Genomic DNA, 19,296 nt, shown 5'->3' with positions numbered 1-19,296 from the left:
GTAAAGACATTGGAGTTTTTAACGGGACACCCACAGCTGACCTGCATACTTACGGCGAGAAGATGAATTATGTACCCAGTCAATCTTTATAGCTAGCGGTTGGGAAAATTATTACTTGGAACAGATATTCTGGTTCTGGTAATGAAGTCGCCTGTTTGCCTGGGAATGAGTACAGTTGCCTATATAGATTTAACTGTCAATGTTAAATGTTAATCACAAAAGGAGAATGCCAACTGTAATTAAGAGAGTGAAAGTGAAATATGGAGTCAGTTCAGCTACAAAGCTGCTGAATATAGAACAAACATTTATCGTTTATTTTTCTAACTGCAAACTATTGCTGATACTTATTATGCTACAGTCACAGGATGAACTTAGACCACCTAGAAGTGATTACACTAAATGAATCATTAAACTGTTTCAGTAATTATTCAATCTGCTTTGCTTTCTCACTATAGTATTACATGGCTGTTATGCCAAATGACCTATAAAATTTAGAAAGACTAAATCGAGTAGTGGTAAATGTTACACACTATCAATTGTTTTTACCAAGAAAAGCATTTAATTATAATTTTGATTTGGGAACTGGCTTGTGGCTACACAGTATTGTTGAATGCCTAAGTTAGGTATATATTTTTTGTTGTTCTTGAAATTAAGTAAGAAAATATTGCAGTAGTGATACTTTATTTCATAAGGTTTACAAAGGTCACCGTTATTTGTGATACATACAATATTCTTAGTCTGTAAATGTCTGTGGTTTTAAACTGCATACATTTCGATTTGAATGTGCTAGAAATAGAAATAGAATCAAACCAATCTGAATAATTTTCATATACATATTTTTGGATTTTTATTCTATATTAAAGACTGGATGAGGCATTGCAAGCTAACAGAACCCACAGTCAATGTTGCCCACCACTACATGTTCCAGTGTTCACACTAGATGAATGTCAACATGTGGCTTCACTTAGCCCAGTATCCAACTCTGAATGTTGTTATCAATTATACGAAAATTGCGAACTGAGTATCGGGTTTTAAGAACAAGCCATAATAAAGTGTTTTGATGGACACAGCTAAATTCGTAATGGGTGCTCTTGATAAAGTTATTGTGCTATACTGTTGAGATTAGACTGGATTAGATTAGATTTACTTTCATTCCAATTGATCTGTAGTGAGGAGGTCCTCCAGGATGTAGAACATGTCAGAAAAACAACAGTACATGACAAATATTTGCAAAGCAAACAAATAAGCTGATGTACCCTTCCACAGGTCCCAAGTGGCATGGTCATCATTTTTTAATGAACGCTATATGAAAGAACCATTTTACAAATACTAATGCACTGATTTTAAAATAAGAAATGTTTTTTATTTATTTATAAGGTAATAAATGTGTAATACAACTACTAAATACTTATTTACAGTGAACACGGTACTGCACTGAAATTGTGCACAGTTGGTTCTACTGAGAAATTCATCAATGGAGTAGAAGGAGTTGGCCACCAATAAATCCTTTAGACTTCTCTTAAACATGATTTCACTGGTTGTTAGGTTTTTTATGGCTGCTTATTGTTTTTGAGTTCACAACTCTTACTGCACGTTTTTGTGCCTGGAAAACTTTAGCTTGGCTTGATGAATTGCCCCAAAAAATAATCCCATATGACATTATGGAATGAAAGTAAGCATAGTGTGCCAGCTATTTCATTTTTATATCCCCTATGTCTGACACAATTCGCATTGCAAATAGACATTTGTTAAGACACTTCAGCAGGTCTGTGGTGTGCTCCTCATAGTTGAATTTATTATCAACCTGTAATCCCAAGAGTTTAACACTGTCCACTTCTTCTACCTCCATGTCTTCGTATGTTAGGCATATACTCGTGGGACACCCCTTACAAGTTCTGAACTACATGTAGTGTCTTTTTTCAAAGTTTAGTGACAAAGAATTGGCTAGGAACCAGTGATTAATGTCCACAAATATTTTATTAGATGACCTTTCTAAGACTACACTTGATTTTCTATTTATTGCAATGCTTGTATCATCGGCAAACAATACAAACTTGGCTTCTGGTAATGTTACTGATGAAAGGTCATTGATATACACAAGAAAAAGTAAGGACCCTAAAATGGAACCTTGTGGGACCCCTCATGTAATTAGTTCCCAGTTGCATGATGCCTGATAGCTTGAAACATGTCTCTTTCCTAATAACACACTTCGTTTCCTGCCAGAGATATAAGATTTGAACCATTTTGCAGCATTTCCTGTTACATTATAATATTCTAATTTACTTAAAGGGATATTGTGATTTACACAGTCAAATGCCTTTGACAGATCACAAAATATACCAGTTGCCTCCAATTTTTTGTCTAATGAATTAAGCACATTTTCACTGTAAGTGTAGATAGCCTTCTCAATATCAGAACCCTTTAGAAATCCGAACTGTGACTTTGACAGTCTGTTATTATGGATAAGATGGTTATAAAGCCGATTGTACAATACTTTTTCTAAAATTTTCGCGATAATTGGCAAAAGCGAAATTGGACCGAAATTTGATGGTATTTCTTTATCTCCCTTCTTAAACAGTGGCTTAACTTCAGCATATTTCAACCATTCAAGAAATATTCCACTGAAAAATGACTGGTTACACAGATAGCTTAATATGTTGCTTAACTCAAAATCACATTCTTTAATTAACTTTGTTGATATTTCATCATACCCACTAGATGTTCTTGATTTTAAAGATTTTATGATGGATATTATTTCTGCTGGGGTAGTGAGGGTCAAATTCATATTGAGGAAGTTAGTTGAAATGTCTCGTCTGAGGTATTCCATAGGAGCATCTACAGAACCTGACAATTCCATCTTGTCACTAAGAGTTATAAAATGTTAGTTAAAACGTTCTGCAAAACTATACATGTCTGTCACCGATGTATCATTTACTCTTAATGCTATTTGTACCTCTTCATGTGTGGTTATACTGGTCTCCTCCTTCACTACAGGTAGGATGAAATTGTATGTTCTCAGACATCTCGCATCCGTCGTAATTTAATATATATATTATTACTGTTATTATTATTTTTTGATTGTTGCCGACTTACGTGGTGGGCCTTAATAAAAATGATATTTAAGTTGAACAATGTAATAAACTTTTCATATTAATTTCCTCGGCTAGTCAGTTCACTTTAAAGCAAGAAATCTTTAGTTATTAATTAAAATTGCGGCCCACACACGCGCGAGAGTATTTTTCTTACCTCCGTTAACCATTGTATTGTAGTCAGAGTCCTGGCTCTGGGTCTCGGCTATGGTACTGAAAATAAGAATCTTAAAGCTAAGTATTTCTGCAACTTCGTGCGGCTGTGGAGAAAAATTAATATTATGCTAATAGCAGGCGAGTTTTCCGCTTCCGCTAATTTTTCATAAGTTAATATCGCCACGAAATGGCGTCGTTGGCTGCATCAGCCGCTGCGATTGTTGAGCTTTGAATTACTTGAATGCAGGTTAATTCAAGGAAGGCGGACATGAAATCGGGATCACCTCTTACAAATTAAAAGTGCACAATAATATTAAATCAGTATATTATATGCTTAACTCATACAAATATGCTTACATTTGCCAGCACTCGCAAGATGTCCATCTGTCACCATAAAGACAAGTGAAGAAGTAATGAAGACGACTAAAAAATTAACAAAAGAGTGTATCTTGTCACCTCTTTAGATCATTTTGTCATAAATTATTTCTTTGCATTTGAAACTTGGACAGAGAAATTATTATTTTACGGCTACATGATAAAAATTTGGCACTGGGGACGCTATATTGCCCCCCGAAATGTTTATGTCATAAAAAATGTTCGTGTTTTTTGACATAAATATTTCCACTTTCATGTCCACAGTGTCCACATGCAGATTTTTCTTTCACAGTTTACATATGTCACATTGTATGTTGTAATTGTGTTGCACACAAAGTGTAATACACAATATAATATACAATTGGTTATGTATACAGTCATGTACAAAAGGACATACAATACAATTACTTTCATTTTGGCTGCTTCTTTTTAGGGTTGCAACTTTTGCAGTGTTCCAAGGTATACAATCACGAGTTAGTCCAGAATATTTGAAGTCCCAGGGGTGTCAACTGTTCGCTCCCCATTTGGCGCGGCCGAAGGGAAACCTGGGGAAAACCTCGGCGGAGCGACAGACTAACTACTTGGGTCACTTTCACTTAAATGTTTCTGGGATGTCATTGGAGTACAGGATGTGCAAATAATGTTTTGTTGCACTATGCAAAGAAATGAGGTCATTATAACAATTGATTGCGGTGTCGTTGATGATCTACGCCGCGACGTTTGGCTCGCGACGGCGTCGGTTGGTGTGTTCGGAGCTCGGCGGTCGCGGCGGCTGCGGAGAGGTCAACGCCCGCTCGACGCCAGCGTGCGTCTCGCCGTCGCGGAACGTCAGAATCAGCTGATCGGCTGCACGGTTGGCGATGCGCTTCTGTCTCGGCCAGGCGTGGCGGAGTGGGATGATATCCGCCTCCCGCGCTTGTTGGCAGGAGTCAGCTCTGCTACGCATCTCCGACGTAGTACATGAAACATACACCCAACCAACGTAATATTTGTTTCCCGCTGCAGATGGTTACGCTAGTGGGAAAGAAGCATTTATTAGTGCGGCAGAAGTTGTTAAGTTTTCGCCAGTTTCCGAGTGTCAAGCTAGCACTGTCTTGCAGAATACATGACATGGATCTTCTCCCGTGAATGAAGTTTTGTTGCGCCACTGTTTCCATTACACGTCAGTTTTTGTCTTGATACAATTATTTATGTTTTCGCCGCACTCGCAGGCACTGGTGAGTGTCCCAGTACGAGCTTAGCACAAACATTCGCCGTTTCTGTGGTCGCTGTTTTGCAACAGTCCACGCATCGCATTCCAATCTCCCATTATTGTGCTCACTGAAACTACAGTCTGTCCCAAAAATATTGACTGTGGGTGCACTTCACGTTAACAGTTCCCATTTATAAGCAAATTCACAGTTTTTCGTGCGTAATATTGGCGTTTGGCGTCCTCACCGCTGTTGAACGTTCAATACTAGCACTTCACTGTCCATATCACAGTTTCACCTTCACAGTTTTTCACACTGCTTAAAGTAACTGTTTCGATTAGTTCACAAACACTAATGTATTTCATTCAGTCTGCACTGGATTTTGGCTCGTGCTGGATTTTACCAGTCTCTCACACTAATTATCTCTTTTCATTTTCCACTTAGAGTCGTACTTGCCTTCAGATTTTTTTTTGACTATACAATTGTATTTCCGTCTCATCTGAGGTAAGTCCCCATGTCATGTCTGCCCACTCATTGCGTACTTGCCCTCCAGAGCCAGGCTCGACTTTACAAAACTTTGCCTCTCGCATTATCGTACACATTTTATAATCTAGGCCTAGCGTGCAAGTTCCTAGATTAGTGTTTGATTTGTGACTTTTGTTTACACTATAAATTCGTGTAAATCTCTGCCTTAGCACATGGCAATATATTTTAACAGTGCTTAGCGGTAGTCGCATTTACTGATTCGCTTTGTACCTTGTCCACAACACATGAGGTACCTTGGGTGATGTACATCCTGCACTCATGTTGTTTAGTAAATTATGATTGAGCATATTTCAAGATCGATATAGACATAAATACATGGAACAACATATACACTATAGTATTGAATTTCATAAGTTGCGTTACTACTACAGTTCAAAAATATTCATGACACACTAATGAAAAATTCTTTTATCATTACATGCTGTTGAATTTTTTTTTTTTTTTAGAGCATTTTTCAACATGAAAATTTTTAAATGTTCTTAAATCTACATTCATTTTTTTTTTCAAAATGCAATTGTTTAAAAATACTATTATTCCTTAACACCTACAAAATTGAATCGCACTAATCTTGTGTGCCTCATTGTCTTTAAATGTTACACTAAAATCTGAACATTTACGCACAAAAAAAAATACACTGTAAACTTAACCTATTATTCACATATGTAAAAGTTGCTCTACTGAGCGAACTTCTTTAAGTCTTTATATGGATAGAGTCCTTTAATCTCTTCTGATTCTATGTCACCCAACAAATAGCTACATCCATGTGGTATGTCTATGATTTTGTAGGACCCGGCATACTCCGGTTGCCATTTTTTATTCTTTTTCGCTAACAGAGATGACTTAGGATGAGTCCTTATTAGCACCAAGTCACCTGGTTGATACACTGTTATCTTCTTTATTTTCTTGATAACTGCCTCCTTATTTGACCACGGGATGGTGTAGTTTGCATGACAGAAAGTATCGTGAGGTACCACTTCGATTTTATAGGTGTAGCCCTCGATAACACCGGGTTTTTCCGAAAACACATTCTCATAATCTGTAAGTAGCTGAGTCAATTCGTTTTGTTGTGCTTCAGTCAAATGTTCTGACTCCCTAACTTTCATGGCTATCAGTTTCCTTTTTTCCTCTTTATCTTCAGTAATAAGTTCTTTATAATATGCTTGTCTTGTACTTAAGTCAGAATATAAATTCATTACCTGTATTCCTTCGAATCTCGACTGAAAGTTCCGGCAATATTTACCGTGCACTTCCCGTGTCCTCAACAATGGCAAAATTACACGTCTATCCTCATTCATAAGGCTTACTTCCCTGCACAAGAGGTCGATTTTTGCGTCCCTCTGGCGTAAAAATTCCATCCCCAGGATGCAAGCAACACCTAATCCCTTAACTACTAGGAACGAGCTTTTCATTGCTTCATTTCCTACCGTAAACTCGACTTGCACCTGGTGCTTTATGATATGAGATTGTGCACCTATTGCACCTGTTACACGACAATTCTTCACTGGCAATACTGGTATTCTATTATTTTGACTCAAGTACTTGTAAAAATTTGCACTCATGACATTGGTTGACGCACCGGTATCGACTATTATCTGTATTGGTGCTCTGTACATATCTGCTTGCAATATAGCCTGCACCACACTTTTGTCAGTACGGCTACACTTCTGCGGTATGTCTACAAGTTCCTTTTCTATTTTTATTCCCTCATTGTATCTCAGCATACAAAGTTTATGGCTGTCATCCGTGAATCTGCCCTCACTACACCATCCTGCAGCCAACAATGGAGAGCGTATTGTGGCTGTCTTTAGTTTAACGGATGAACATTAGTGGGTTGACAGTTGTCTGTCACTTCCACTAACCTCACATTGTGGTTCTGGTTGTTGTTGTTGCTACTGTTAGGTTGGCCACCCTGCCTCCCTGATGGTATATTTTGATATTGTGTATGGCTCTGGTTTTGCGGTGGTCGGTTGTAACTTCCTGACATGTTCTGTGATGGACCTGGGTTGGCGTTCCATTGTGGCGCTGTGTTTTGTTGGCACTGTGGTGTCAGTTCATTACAACCACGCCACTGGTTTCGGTTGTTCCGCCATTGCGGATTGCCGTTACCATTATATCCATTACTCATGCGTCCATCATGATGTCTCTTTCGATTTTGACGATTGTAACCGTTGCCGTTATAACCATTGCCAATGTTTGTGCCTCGATTCTGTTGCCGGTGCTCTTCCCTATTCCCGTTACTAAGTTACTACCATTACTGTGGCTGCTATTGTAATCGGCTTTTTGTTGATTACAGCCGGCATGGTTCCACTTGTTTTCGGTTTTCATATCTTCGATCAATAAGTCAACAGAATCCACTATTTCCATGAATTGTTCTATATGGTATTCCGGCACATTGATGAAATATCTTTTAATTTCACTGGGCGACTTCATTTTTATTAATCTGATTATGTCACGATCGGACATTGGCTCGTCCCAGTACCTGGTTTTGTTTAAATACTTTTCGAAATATTTGCGTAACGTTCCCATCTTAGGATTGTACATTTCTGGACTGTACAACTCCTTTCGTAGTCTTTCTTGGACACTATCAGACCAGAATTTTGTGCAAGAATGCACCTTCAAACTGTTGCATCGTTAGACATTTGTCGGACACGTCGGTGGCCCACAGTGCCGCGTCACCTTGAATAAAGGAGACCACGAACTGTATTCTTTGTCTTTCCGTCCATGTCCTGGGAAACACATTCCTGAAGCTCTTAATAAATACAACAGGGTGGACATTTCGTTTTTCGCTATTGAAAGGTTGGAATGTCCTGTGTTTTATTACATTGTCCTCTTTTTTGCACATCTGATTGCTACATTCCGGGACATTCATCACTTCGTGATGTGCGCTGCACGGTATCGCATGTTGTTCGTGCTCATAATTCACATTAGGTTGCGGTTGCGCACTCGCACCCTGCCTACCGTCAGCGTTATTACAGTAATCAGTACGCGGAGTCGGATTCATGATCTGTCCGCCACTGTTTACATTGCTTTCCAACGCAGACAGTCTCCGCGCGACCTCCTGTTGCCAATTTGGCAACTCCGCAGTCACACGGGACTTAATCTGTGTTAATTCGGCATGTAGTGCGGCAGCGCTAGCTTCAATATTTACACTCGCGGCCGCAGTCGCTTGTTCTACAGCTGTTTTTACGTCGCTTTCGATCTTTGCAGATATCTCGCGATCCTTTACTTCTAGCCATTCATTTAATTCTTTTCTACTTTTTGAGCTTGCACTTCCAAACATACGTCAATACTTTTCCGTGCATCTATCTCCACAATATCTACGTGGTTGGTTAAAGTCTGGACATTATCTTCAAGCCTAGCCTGCGATATCTGTAATTTTTGCATTTCGCCGGCTAAGCTTTGCACAAGATCGGGTATTTCTTTGCACGCGTCCCGCATCTCGGCTAGTTCGCTTTGGATACTGTCGAGTTTTGCTTCACTGCGCTGCTCTTGCTCAATGAGCTTTTGCGTTAATTTTTTCTCCTGCTCACGCAGCATCTGAGCCAGTTTTTCGTCTCTTTGTTTTTCCCTCTGTTCTGACATTCTTTCCTTTTCCCTTTCTTTCTGTTCTCTTTGTTGCTCTTGCTCATAGAGCATCTGAGCCAGTTTCTCGTCTCTTTGTTTTTCCCTCTGTTCTGACATTCTTTCTTTTTCCCTTTCTTTCTGTTCTCTTTGTTGCTCTTGCTCATCGAGCATCTGAGCCAGTTTCTGATCTCTTTCCCTATCTCTTTCTTCTAACCTGCACAGAAATTCTGCAAATGGGTCTGCAATCGGTGAGCATACTGGTGCCCCGCTTAATCTAGCACTCGATTGGCCCCCCTGCCCAGGCAGTGGAGTTGTTACTCTATTCCCAATCTGCTGTGGAGCGTCATTCACCGTCCACAGATCCTCGCCCCCCGCTCCAGAAATTATGTAAAAGAATTCATACAAGCATTAATATTTTACAACAATTAGACACATACATAATTACATTCATTACAATAGAATCTTATTAATCGGGCCCCAAAGTTGCGGCGCCAATCTCGAGTCCGTCGGCCGTCGTAATTTAATATGTATATTATTATTGTTATTATTATTTTTTGATTGTTGCCGACTTACGTGGTGGGCCTTAATAAAAATGATATTTAAGTTGAACAATGTAATAAACTTTTCATATTAATTTCCTCGGCTAGTCAGTTCACTTTAAAGCAAGAAATCTTTAGTTATTAATTAAAATTGCGGCCCACACACGCGCGAGAGTATTTTTCTTACCTCCGTTAACCATTGTATTGTAGTCAGAGTCCTGGCTCTGGGTCTCGGCTATGGTACTGAAAATAAGAATCTTAAAGCTAAGTATTTCTGCAACTTCGTGCGGCTGTGGAGAAAAATTAATATTATGCTAATAGCGGGCGAGTTTTCCGCTTCCGCTAATTTTTCATAAGTTAATATTGCCACGTAATGGCGTCGTTGGCTGCATCGGCCGCTGCGATTGTTGAGCTGTGAATTACTTGAATGCAGGTTAATTCAAGGAAGGTGGACGTGAAATCGAGATCACCTCTTACAAATTAAAAGTGCACAATAATATTAAATCAGTATATTATATGCTTAACTCATACATATATGCTTACATTTGCCAGCACTCGCAAGATGTCCATCTGTTACCATAAAGACAAGTGAAGAAGTAAAGAAGATGACTAAAAATTAATAAAAGAGTGTATCTTGTCACCTCTTTAGATCATTTTGTCATAAATTATTTCTTTGCATTTGAAACTTGGACAGAGAAATTATTATTTTATGGCTACATGACAAAAATTTGGCACTGGGGACGCTATAGACACTAGGAGACTTTTGTAAAAAATAAAAAAAAATCTCTTGAGACTGCATCACTCATGATTTTCTTATTTTTCACAAAATTGTCTGAATCTCCCAGAACATACAATTTCATCCTACTATCTCTTTTACCTAATAATATAATATAATATAATGTCATATAATATAATAATGCAATAGCAGCTATAATAGAAAATCGTTTATTTTACATACATTTCCCATAGCTGAATGTAATAAATATATAATAAAAATAAATATATAAAATAATTTACTTTCTGCTTTAGCAGGCATAAGATTATTATGAGTTGCTGTTTCTAAATGCTTTTTGAAGGATGATTTATTTACAGTTCTGCCACATTTACAAGCAACTTTAATTTTATTACGTTCCTTACAGCATTCTTTAGATACATATTTATGTCCACCTGTTCGATATTTATCTTTATAAAATTCCTCAATAACTTTTTTAATCATACATTGACTACACTGTCTTAATTGTGGCTTGGCATAGTCTAAAGACTGCTACAGCTGTCACTTAGTGTTGTTCATTTAAATAAAACAAAATTAATGAGAAAAATAATTTCACATTGTGAACATAACTAAATAAATTAAAATAAATTAGTTATCAAAAGGTAAATAATATTAAAAATTTTATTTTTTATTTTTTCTATCCTTCTCAAAATGTTACAGAAATGTACATAAACATGATGTTAAAACTTGCGCTCTGTATGAAAATCAGTGGCTGCACTGTGTGCAGTCTGTGGCTGTTTTGCATTGTTGTTCGCTATTGTAGCGTTGGGCAGTTGGCTGTTAACAGTGCGTAGCATTGCGCAGTTGGAGATGAGCCACCAGTAGTGGTGGATGTGGGGAGAGAAATGGCGGCGTTTTGAGAGCTGATGATCTGGACCTGTGTCCATCAGAGACAGTACATTTGTAAGACTGGATGCCATGAACTGCTACATATATTCTGACTTTTGAACACTATTAAGGTAAATACATTGTTTGTCCTCTATCAAAATCTTTCATTTGCTAACTATGCCTATCAGTAGTTAGTGCCTTCAGTAGTTTGAGTCTTTTATTTAGCTGGCAGTAGTGGCTCTCGCTGTATTGCAGTAGTTGGAGTAACGAAGATTTTTGTGAGGTAAGTGATTTGTGAAAGGTATAGGTTAATGTTAGTCAGGGCCATTCTTTTGTAGGGATTATTGTAAGTCAGACTGCGTTGTGCTAAAAAATATTTTGTGTCAGTTTGGTGTTGATCAGAATAGGTAAAGAGTGAAATGTCTGAGTACATTCAGTTTTGCTCAGCTGTTTGAAAATCAACTAATGTAAGAGGTTTATCAGCACAGTAATTCAATAATTTTTCTAAGGGGACGTTTCATATGTCGACCCTTAGCCGAGGATACCTCACTGGAATCTTCAGATTTTTTCTTGTAGTTTGTGTAATTAGTGTAGCTTTTGTTTATTGCTAGTGCATAATTATACAGAGAATTTCCTTTGTACTTGTAGTTTTTCACTGTTGTACAGTAAAACAGTTGTGGGATGCATGTAGATTTGCACCAAGTATTTCGCAGCTGCGCTTGCAATTAACTAGATATTATATTCAATCCTATGTTAATGTGTTTTGTTAGTTTGCGCTTCAAATTGTGCTTTTCTGTGTTGTCATGTGAAATATTGTGACAATAATGGCGTGTGAAAAACGTAATACTAGGGTTCAAAGTAAACTGAGAAATGACAGTGAAGAGGAAAGCAGTGTGTTAGCGCCGCCAAATAATGAATTAACTATTGTTGAAAGTAGTAATTTGGTAATTGTGCATAGGGAAATGGAGTGGGCTGCAAATAATGGTGTAGGCAGTGAAACAATTAGTGAACAGGGAAGCATTATCGATCGATCGGTCGGGAACAGCCCACCTCAGGAATCCGAATTGACAGAACACAATATTGCAAATACTGTAGACTCAGGTTTTGGGTCCTCACTGTTTTCTCAAATGAGTCAAGACACATTTTCTGCTTGTCAAAATGTGAATGTTGCCGGTGAAAATGCACTCCCAAAAAACATAGAGAAACAATTCCAGACACTAATACATTATTATTGCAATTAATGCAACAAATGGAACAAAATCAGAGACAAACACAGCAAAAGCTTCAAAAGTTAGACACAATGGAACGGAATAAGAGACAAACACAGCAACAGTTAGACACAATGGAACAAAATCAGAGACAAACACAGCAAAAGCTTCAGAAGTTAGACATAATGGAACAAAATCTTCAAAAGTTAGACACCACACTTGAACAAACACGTGAAGATTTAACTACTGAGTTACATAACATTGAATCGAAATGTCAAAAAGTCTGTAATGACGTAAAAACACAAATTTGTGAGCATTTTCAACATATTTTTTCGCGGCATGAAAATGCATTACAGAATCATGAAGCAGCCATAAAAGAACTGCAAACTATTGTTCATGAAAATCATGAGACCTTGCAAGCTGAAATTGACTCAGTTGCATCTACCGATTCGGTTACGCAACTTGCAAAAACTCAGGAAAATTCAAAGGACACAGTAGATACTCTGAAAATTGGTTCAGAAAGACACATGGAGGAAATTAGTTCATTATCAGAGAAATTAGTTGAACTTTCGGATCAGCTAAATAATTTATCTACGAAGGTAGATGATAATCTGAATGACACAAAACCGGTAGTATTTTGTGAACAAATTAGGAAATTCAAACAAAATCAGAATCAAATTAATACGCAACGCCAAAGAGAAATCCGGGAAGTACAAGATCAGCTGACACAGGTAATACAAGAATTACGTATTTCAGAGGACACTCGCGCTCCAACACGGGAAGAGGGACATAGAAATACGGAACAGCCACAAAATAATAACACAGCGCATTTCGTAAATTATTAAAGAAATTGGCAAGGTACACCGAATTTTGAGATGGAACCGCCGAATCGACGCAACAATGACCGACATGTGACTCGCTGATATGAAGATTTCGACTATAAGCTGTTCATTACTACACGTAAATTCAGAACATTTAAGAATTCTGGCAACGACCTTCATCCACAAGCATGGTTCCATCAATTCTCTCATTGTTTTCCTCCCAACAGGTCATTAGAGCACAGATTAGAATTTATGTGTGGCTACTTAGAGAATGAACCAGCTGTAAGAATGCGATCGGTCATTCACAAGTGCCACAGTGAAGGAGAATTTTACCACGCCTTCCTCTCAGTATATTGGTCTCAAGCCACACAAGACCGAGTAGAACATAGCATCATAATGATGAAACATTTCGAACAATCTGAATTTTCCAGTCTTGTGAAATATTTTGAAGACATGTTGCACAAGAATCAGTACCTGTCAAACCCATACAGCCCCTCAGAACTCATCCACATTTGCTTAATCAAATTACCTGAACATTTACGACATATTATTTTGGCAGGACGTTGCAAAGACGACATTGAAGCTTTTCAGGGACTCTTACAAGAATTAGAAATTGACACTGACAATCGCGGAACGCGAAAACAGGAACACAACAATTACAGGTCACATCCGTCGCAATTCCGCGACGAAAGAAATAATAACCGGACACGACAAGGCTATTCTCACAACACAAATCGTGAACAAAACAGACACCACCCGTATGACAACCGTTGGCAGAGTAGTAATAATTACAGGGAAAGATCACCTCTCCGCGGTAATGACTATCACAGAGACAATCAGAGAAACAGACAATATGGGAACCAAAATAAATATTATCAAGGGAGACCGAATAACTTTAGACGCAATGGTCCAGTGCGCAGTTACGATTCAGGGAGAAATTCTCCACCATGTGACCGACTAGACAGAAACTGTAGAATCTACCGACATGACGACAGACGATATGATCGAAACGACAGACCTGAACTGCATCAGAACTGGCGGGATTCAAACAAGGCAGGGCCCTCTCGACAAGGTGAATTTGTAGAAGTTAGGTCTCCAAATCCCAATAACGACGCGCGCCAACAAAGAGACAATAGGCAATGACTCATACCGCTGGCAGCCACAAAACGTACGTGTGAAACTGACGACGCAGCCCCCGTAGCTAGTAATTACGTAAAAATGGAAGACATTAGGGACATCTTACTCCAGGAACACGACGCAAAACATAACAACATTGCATATCCTGTGATTCACATTACAGTAAATGACGTAAAATTTACGGCAGTACTTGACTCTGGCAGTCCCATTTCAGTAATTAGTGAAACAGCCTTTAGCAAACGCAACAAATCGAACGATTGTCCCACACTTCCGTTACGTAAGATTAAATTACAAGGTGCAATCTTTGGAAAAAGTGTAGATGTACGCCAACAAACCAACTTAGAATTCTTTTGTCAAACTCACAGCTTCTCTATGAACTTTCTTATTGTTCCATTATTGTCGACGGAAATTATATTGGGAGTAGACTTGTTGAATGAATACAAAGCAATTTTAAACTTTCACGATGCTGAAATAAGTTTAGAGAAAGAAGGTAAGTCAATAGCTTTGAAATTTGAAGATTGGGTCTCAAACCATGACGAGGAAATTAATCGGCTTTACCTTCTGTTAGACAACAGTTCGGAATTTTCTACGGAACTATACACTAACAGTCACTCTGCAAGTACTGACAGGGATGATATCGACAGCATATTTGATGCTAATGAGTTAATTCAGAATAAAACTCAAACAATTGAGAATTGTAATGACACTAATAGGCAGGACCTTTTTGAGATTTTACAAGCACATTACACAGTTTTTACTCACAAAACAGGAATAATCAAGGGATTTCAGTACCAATTTCGTGTTCGTGAGCATACTTAATTTGGTGTTAGACTACACGTAATTCCGGCGCATTATAGGGACCGTATTAGAACAGAAGTACAATCTATGCTTGATGAAGGCATTAATGAGCCTGCAGTAAGCTCATACAACAATCCATTACATGTTGTTGAGAAGAAAAATGGATCGATCAGGATTGTCTTAGATTCGAGACAAATCAATACTATCATCATTCCTGAAACAGACAGGGCGCAAACGTTGGAAGAACTTCTTCAAAATTTTAATGGTGTAAAAGTATTGTTTTCAATTGATCTCAGATCCAGCTTTTATCAGATCGAACTTCATCCAGAATGTAGAAAATACACAGCTTTCCTTTGTTTCGGCGTTTGTTATCAGTTTCGGAAACTTCCTTTTGATTTGAACATTTCTTCGGCAGCATTCATTCGCGGGCTAAATTCCATATTACCTGATTTCTTAAAACGTCACATCACCTTATATGTGGACGATATTCTGATAGCAGAAGCCTCATGGGAATAACACAATCACATCCTCAACAGCGTGTTACATATTTTTGCAGAATCTGGAATTACAAACAACTTGGAAAAGTCTGAATTCGGTAGGACAAAGGTGAAGTTTTTGGGACGTATTACTTCTTCTGAAGGCATTCAGCCATTCCAGTTCCATCCGCAAAAAAACAAGTCCGCAGTTTTCTAGGTCTCGTAAATTTTTACCGTCGTTTTCTGAATATGCAAATTCTAGTTACACCAAAACTTTGTTCTCTCACTGGAAAAAATACTATTTGGAACTGGGACGAACAAGCACAGTTGGAATTCAATTCTTTGAAAGAATCGCTGCTTAACGCGCCAGTACTAGCTCATCCAGATCTCTCACAAGATTTTTGCCTTAGCACGGATTCTTCTAAAGTCGGTCTTGGTGCCCATTTATTTCAAGAAGCCATAGAAAACGACACTACTATTCAGAAAACCATTGCTTTTGCTAGCCGAGTGCTAACAAAATCTGAAAAAAATATTCCGTTACTGAATTAGAAGCTTTAGTTATCGTTTGGGCATTTAACAAATTCCGTTTCTTTCTTTCTGGTAAGCACGTAAAAATATACAGTGATCATCGTGCATTACAATTTCATATGTCTTCAAAATTAAATCATGACAGGTTCAAACGTTGGTCATTGTTTCTGCAAGAATTCCACTTCACAATAGTCTACATTCCCGGCAAGGAGAACATTGTTGCGGACGCACTGTCACACGCACCGGCTGGGCTTGAGAAAAGTAACACAGAAGGCAACCTCGAGAAAAATTTCAGTATTCTTTACATTCAGAAAGTCGCCTTTGAAAACTTCATCACTACATCTTTGAAGGACATTGCTCATGAACAAGATAAAGATCCGATTTGGAAAGACATCGAAAGTAAATGGCATGAAAAGCCGCACACTCAGATTTGGCATTATTATCTCGTTAGAAACAACATACTCTTCAAACGCTGCACTGTTGATGACAAGCTATGGGTACTTTGCATTCCAGACGATTTTGTTAATAAGCTCATTTGGTACATTCATTTCAGCTACGCACATTTTGGTCCACGAAAATGTTATATTCTTCGAACGACTTATTATTTTAACAATATGGAAAAGAGAATTCGAAGAGTCTTGTCTATTTGTAAACTTTGTCAAAAGGCGAAACCATCTACTATCTCACATCGTGCTCCATTGTTTCCTATCATTACTTCTAAATTAAAAGAATTTGCTGCTGTTGATCTCTTGGGACCCCTTGTCAGAACATCGAATGGATTTTCGTATGTTCTAGTCGCTGTTGAACTTACTTCAAAATTTGTTTCTTTCACTCCTTACGTAAAGCCACTGGATGGTCTGTATCCAAAGCCTTTGTTAAAAATTTCTTATGTGAAGTTGGACACGTTAGTAAAGTCATTTCAGATAACGGACCGTAATTCAGATCTGGTGTTTGGTCACGCATGCTTTGGAACCATAAAATCAAACCTGTTTTTATTTCATTGTACTCACCACATTGTAACCCATCTGAACGGATTATGAAAGAAATCAATAAGCTTTGCAGACTCTATTGCCACAGAAAGCGTCAGCATTGGGACAGATATTTACACTTATTTCAAAACGTGCTGAATGAAATGCCTCATGACTCCACTGCTTTACCACCTATTCTTGTACTGAAGAATGAAGAACCACCGAACAGAATCAGAGAGCTTGTACCTTTTCCGAATACACGTAAACTTCGACACAAAGACATAATTGATTTAGTTATTAAAAATATAAATTCTGCAGCAAACAACAGGAGAAAACTAAACGGTAAAGCAAATGCAAAGAAATTATATATTGGTCAGAAAGTTCTCATTAAAGCTCATTCATTGTCACATAAGAAGAAACACTTGAGTCACAAATTCTATCTGATTTACAATGGACCTTACAGAATCCGACGTGAACCACATGATAATTGCATTGAAGTTGAAACTCTGCGTACTAGGAAGAGTAAAGGTTTACACCACATTTCACATGTAAAACCGTTTATTGAAAGATAATCTGCTTTTTAACTTCGTCTTTGCCATAAAACTTTTCACTTCACGTTACTAGTAAGCCTTGTCACACTTTGAAACTGTTATCATGCAACAATGTTTTGAAGTTAACTATCCAGTCTAGAACCTAGGGAACATATTTAGACAGTAATTACCACTGCATTGTGATAGTGAACAGAGGACACAGTGTAACTGTGTGTGTACATTCTTGCTTGTTAGTTGCACGATTACATAACGACTATAAGGCTTACATGCTTAGAACATATACTGCTAATGAGATTTTAATGCAACATTTTGGTTTACTTGAAAAGACATTCCTTATTTGAAGTAGTTTTTGTGAGATTAAAGATGACTTAGTATTTGGTCTCTTTGACAGCTACACGATTATATCACGACACTACTAATGTGTGACACAATTTACATTGTTGCTTTTGTGCTGCATCTGCTTTATATCTGCTCAGTTTTTCTGAATTCTTCTGGAAAGTAAAACATGTTTTAGTAGTAACATTTGTGGTATAGCTACAATGAGACAGCTTTTTTTGTAGCACAATAAAATGTTACAGTGTAGTACTTTCTTGATCACAGTAATGTACGTAATAACTACGATATCTATAAGCATAGCATTTCACTTTTGTTTATGATGAGGTAAGTACATTGACTTCTGCAGAACGTAGATTTCGGAGGACGATAACTACGACACTTCCACAGAATTATCTTACAGCAAGATGCACATTTAGTGCTAAAGGACACGAATTTGAGTGATTAATTTTGTACTTAAAACATTTATTTTTTAGATTTTTGAATTACAATGATACAAAGGTTTTCCTGATACACTTCATTCCATTGCTGTAATCTGTAACACCTGAGGGTATAATTACATTAATCCTCAGGGGGTACACGCCTACATTGTGTACTACGTGTCTGGCAAGCACAAGGAGCGCTAGCTACCCTAGCTAATATGGTATTTGCTTATACAACTTTACAAATCGGTACCATATTTCTCTAACACATAAATTACACAGCTATCTGATTATTTAACAGAGAAACAAACATTTTTTTTACTATGTCAGTGACACATGTTTACGCAATTACACAGTTGGATAACTTCACACTTATGAAATTGTATTTTGTCTGTACGTTGTGAACTGTTCATATATTTGTTCGGAACCATTGTGATACTATGAGAGCCTTGAATGATGTGTTTGGTATGAGGTAGATGACACTATTTAAATGAGCAGAGAATTTTTTTAGGTTTTGAAATTGTTGCAGAAAGCTACGACGTTTTCGAGATTTGATTGAGGTGTTATGATGTTATTATTACGATGACGATGAGTATTATGCTGTTGAGGTATGTTTATGATCAATATGCTGATGCTATATGAGGAATCTGATTATGCTACATATTTATTATGATGAAATATTGAAGTGTCGATGCAAGATTGACGTGTCGACGAATATGTATATGTGTAATAAGGTAAGGAATAATGAGAAGTGGTTAGGGACTCAGATTTGCGAAAACGGATGTTGGAAACCAGGAATCGTACTTTAAGAGTTATGAAATGTGTGTACATGCATGAATGTTTCACAATGCCGACGAAAATGTTTTGGACACTGTTATATTTATAGGATTTTGTTTCTACAGATTCGTAACGCAAATTCTTGCCTGTGAAATTTTTTTTGTATGAGACTGTCACTGTAGTGGAAACTGCTGTCATAAATATTTCGGTAAGAAAGG

At 37.7% G+C, this 19,296-nt stretch overlaps 1 protein-coding gene across 1 annotated transcript; it reads right to left on the bottom strand.

Annotated features, from left to right (window-relative positions):
- Positions 1-8,596: 8,596 nt before the first annotated feature.
- Positions 8,597-9,091, bottom strand: LOC124619966 (calponin homology domain-containing protein DDB_G0272472-like). Its single transcript, XM_047146628.1, has one exon. It carries the CDS (start codon positions 9,089-9,091, stop codon positions 8,597-8,599), a length of 495 nt encoding a protein of 164 aa, XP_047002584.1.
- Positions 9,092-19,296: the final 10,205 nt, after the last annotated feature.

This window comes from Schistocerca americana, chromosome 6 (genome assembly GCF_021461395.2).
Source record: "Schistocerca americana isolate TAMUIC-IGC-003095 chromosome 6, iqSchAmer2.1, whole genome shotgun sequence".
NCBI lineage: Eukaryota > Metazoa > Arthropoda > Insecta > Orthoptera > Acrididae > Schistocerca > Schistocerca americana.
Note: the sequence above shows the minus strand (reverse complement) of the source record. Positions and strands in the feature narration are given on the sequence as shown.

What these genes read in the sequence shown, in the direction of transcription:
- LOC124619966 (XM_047146628.1), bottom strand. Translation starts at nt 9,091, where the DNA reads ATGCTCGATGAGCAAGAGCAACAAAGAGAACAGAAAGAAAGGGAAAAA.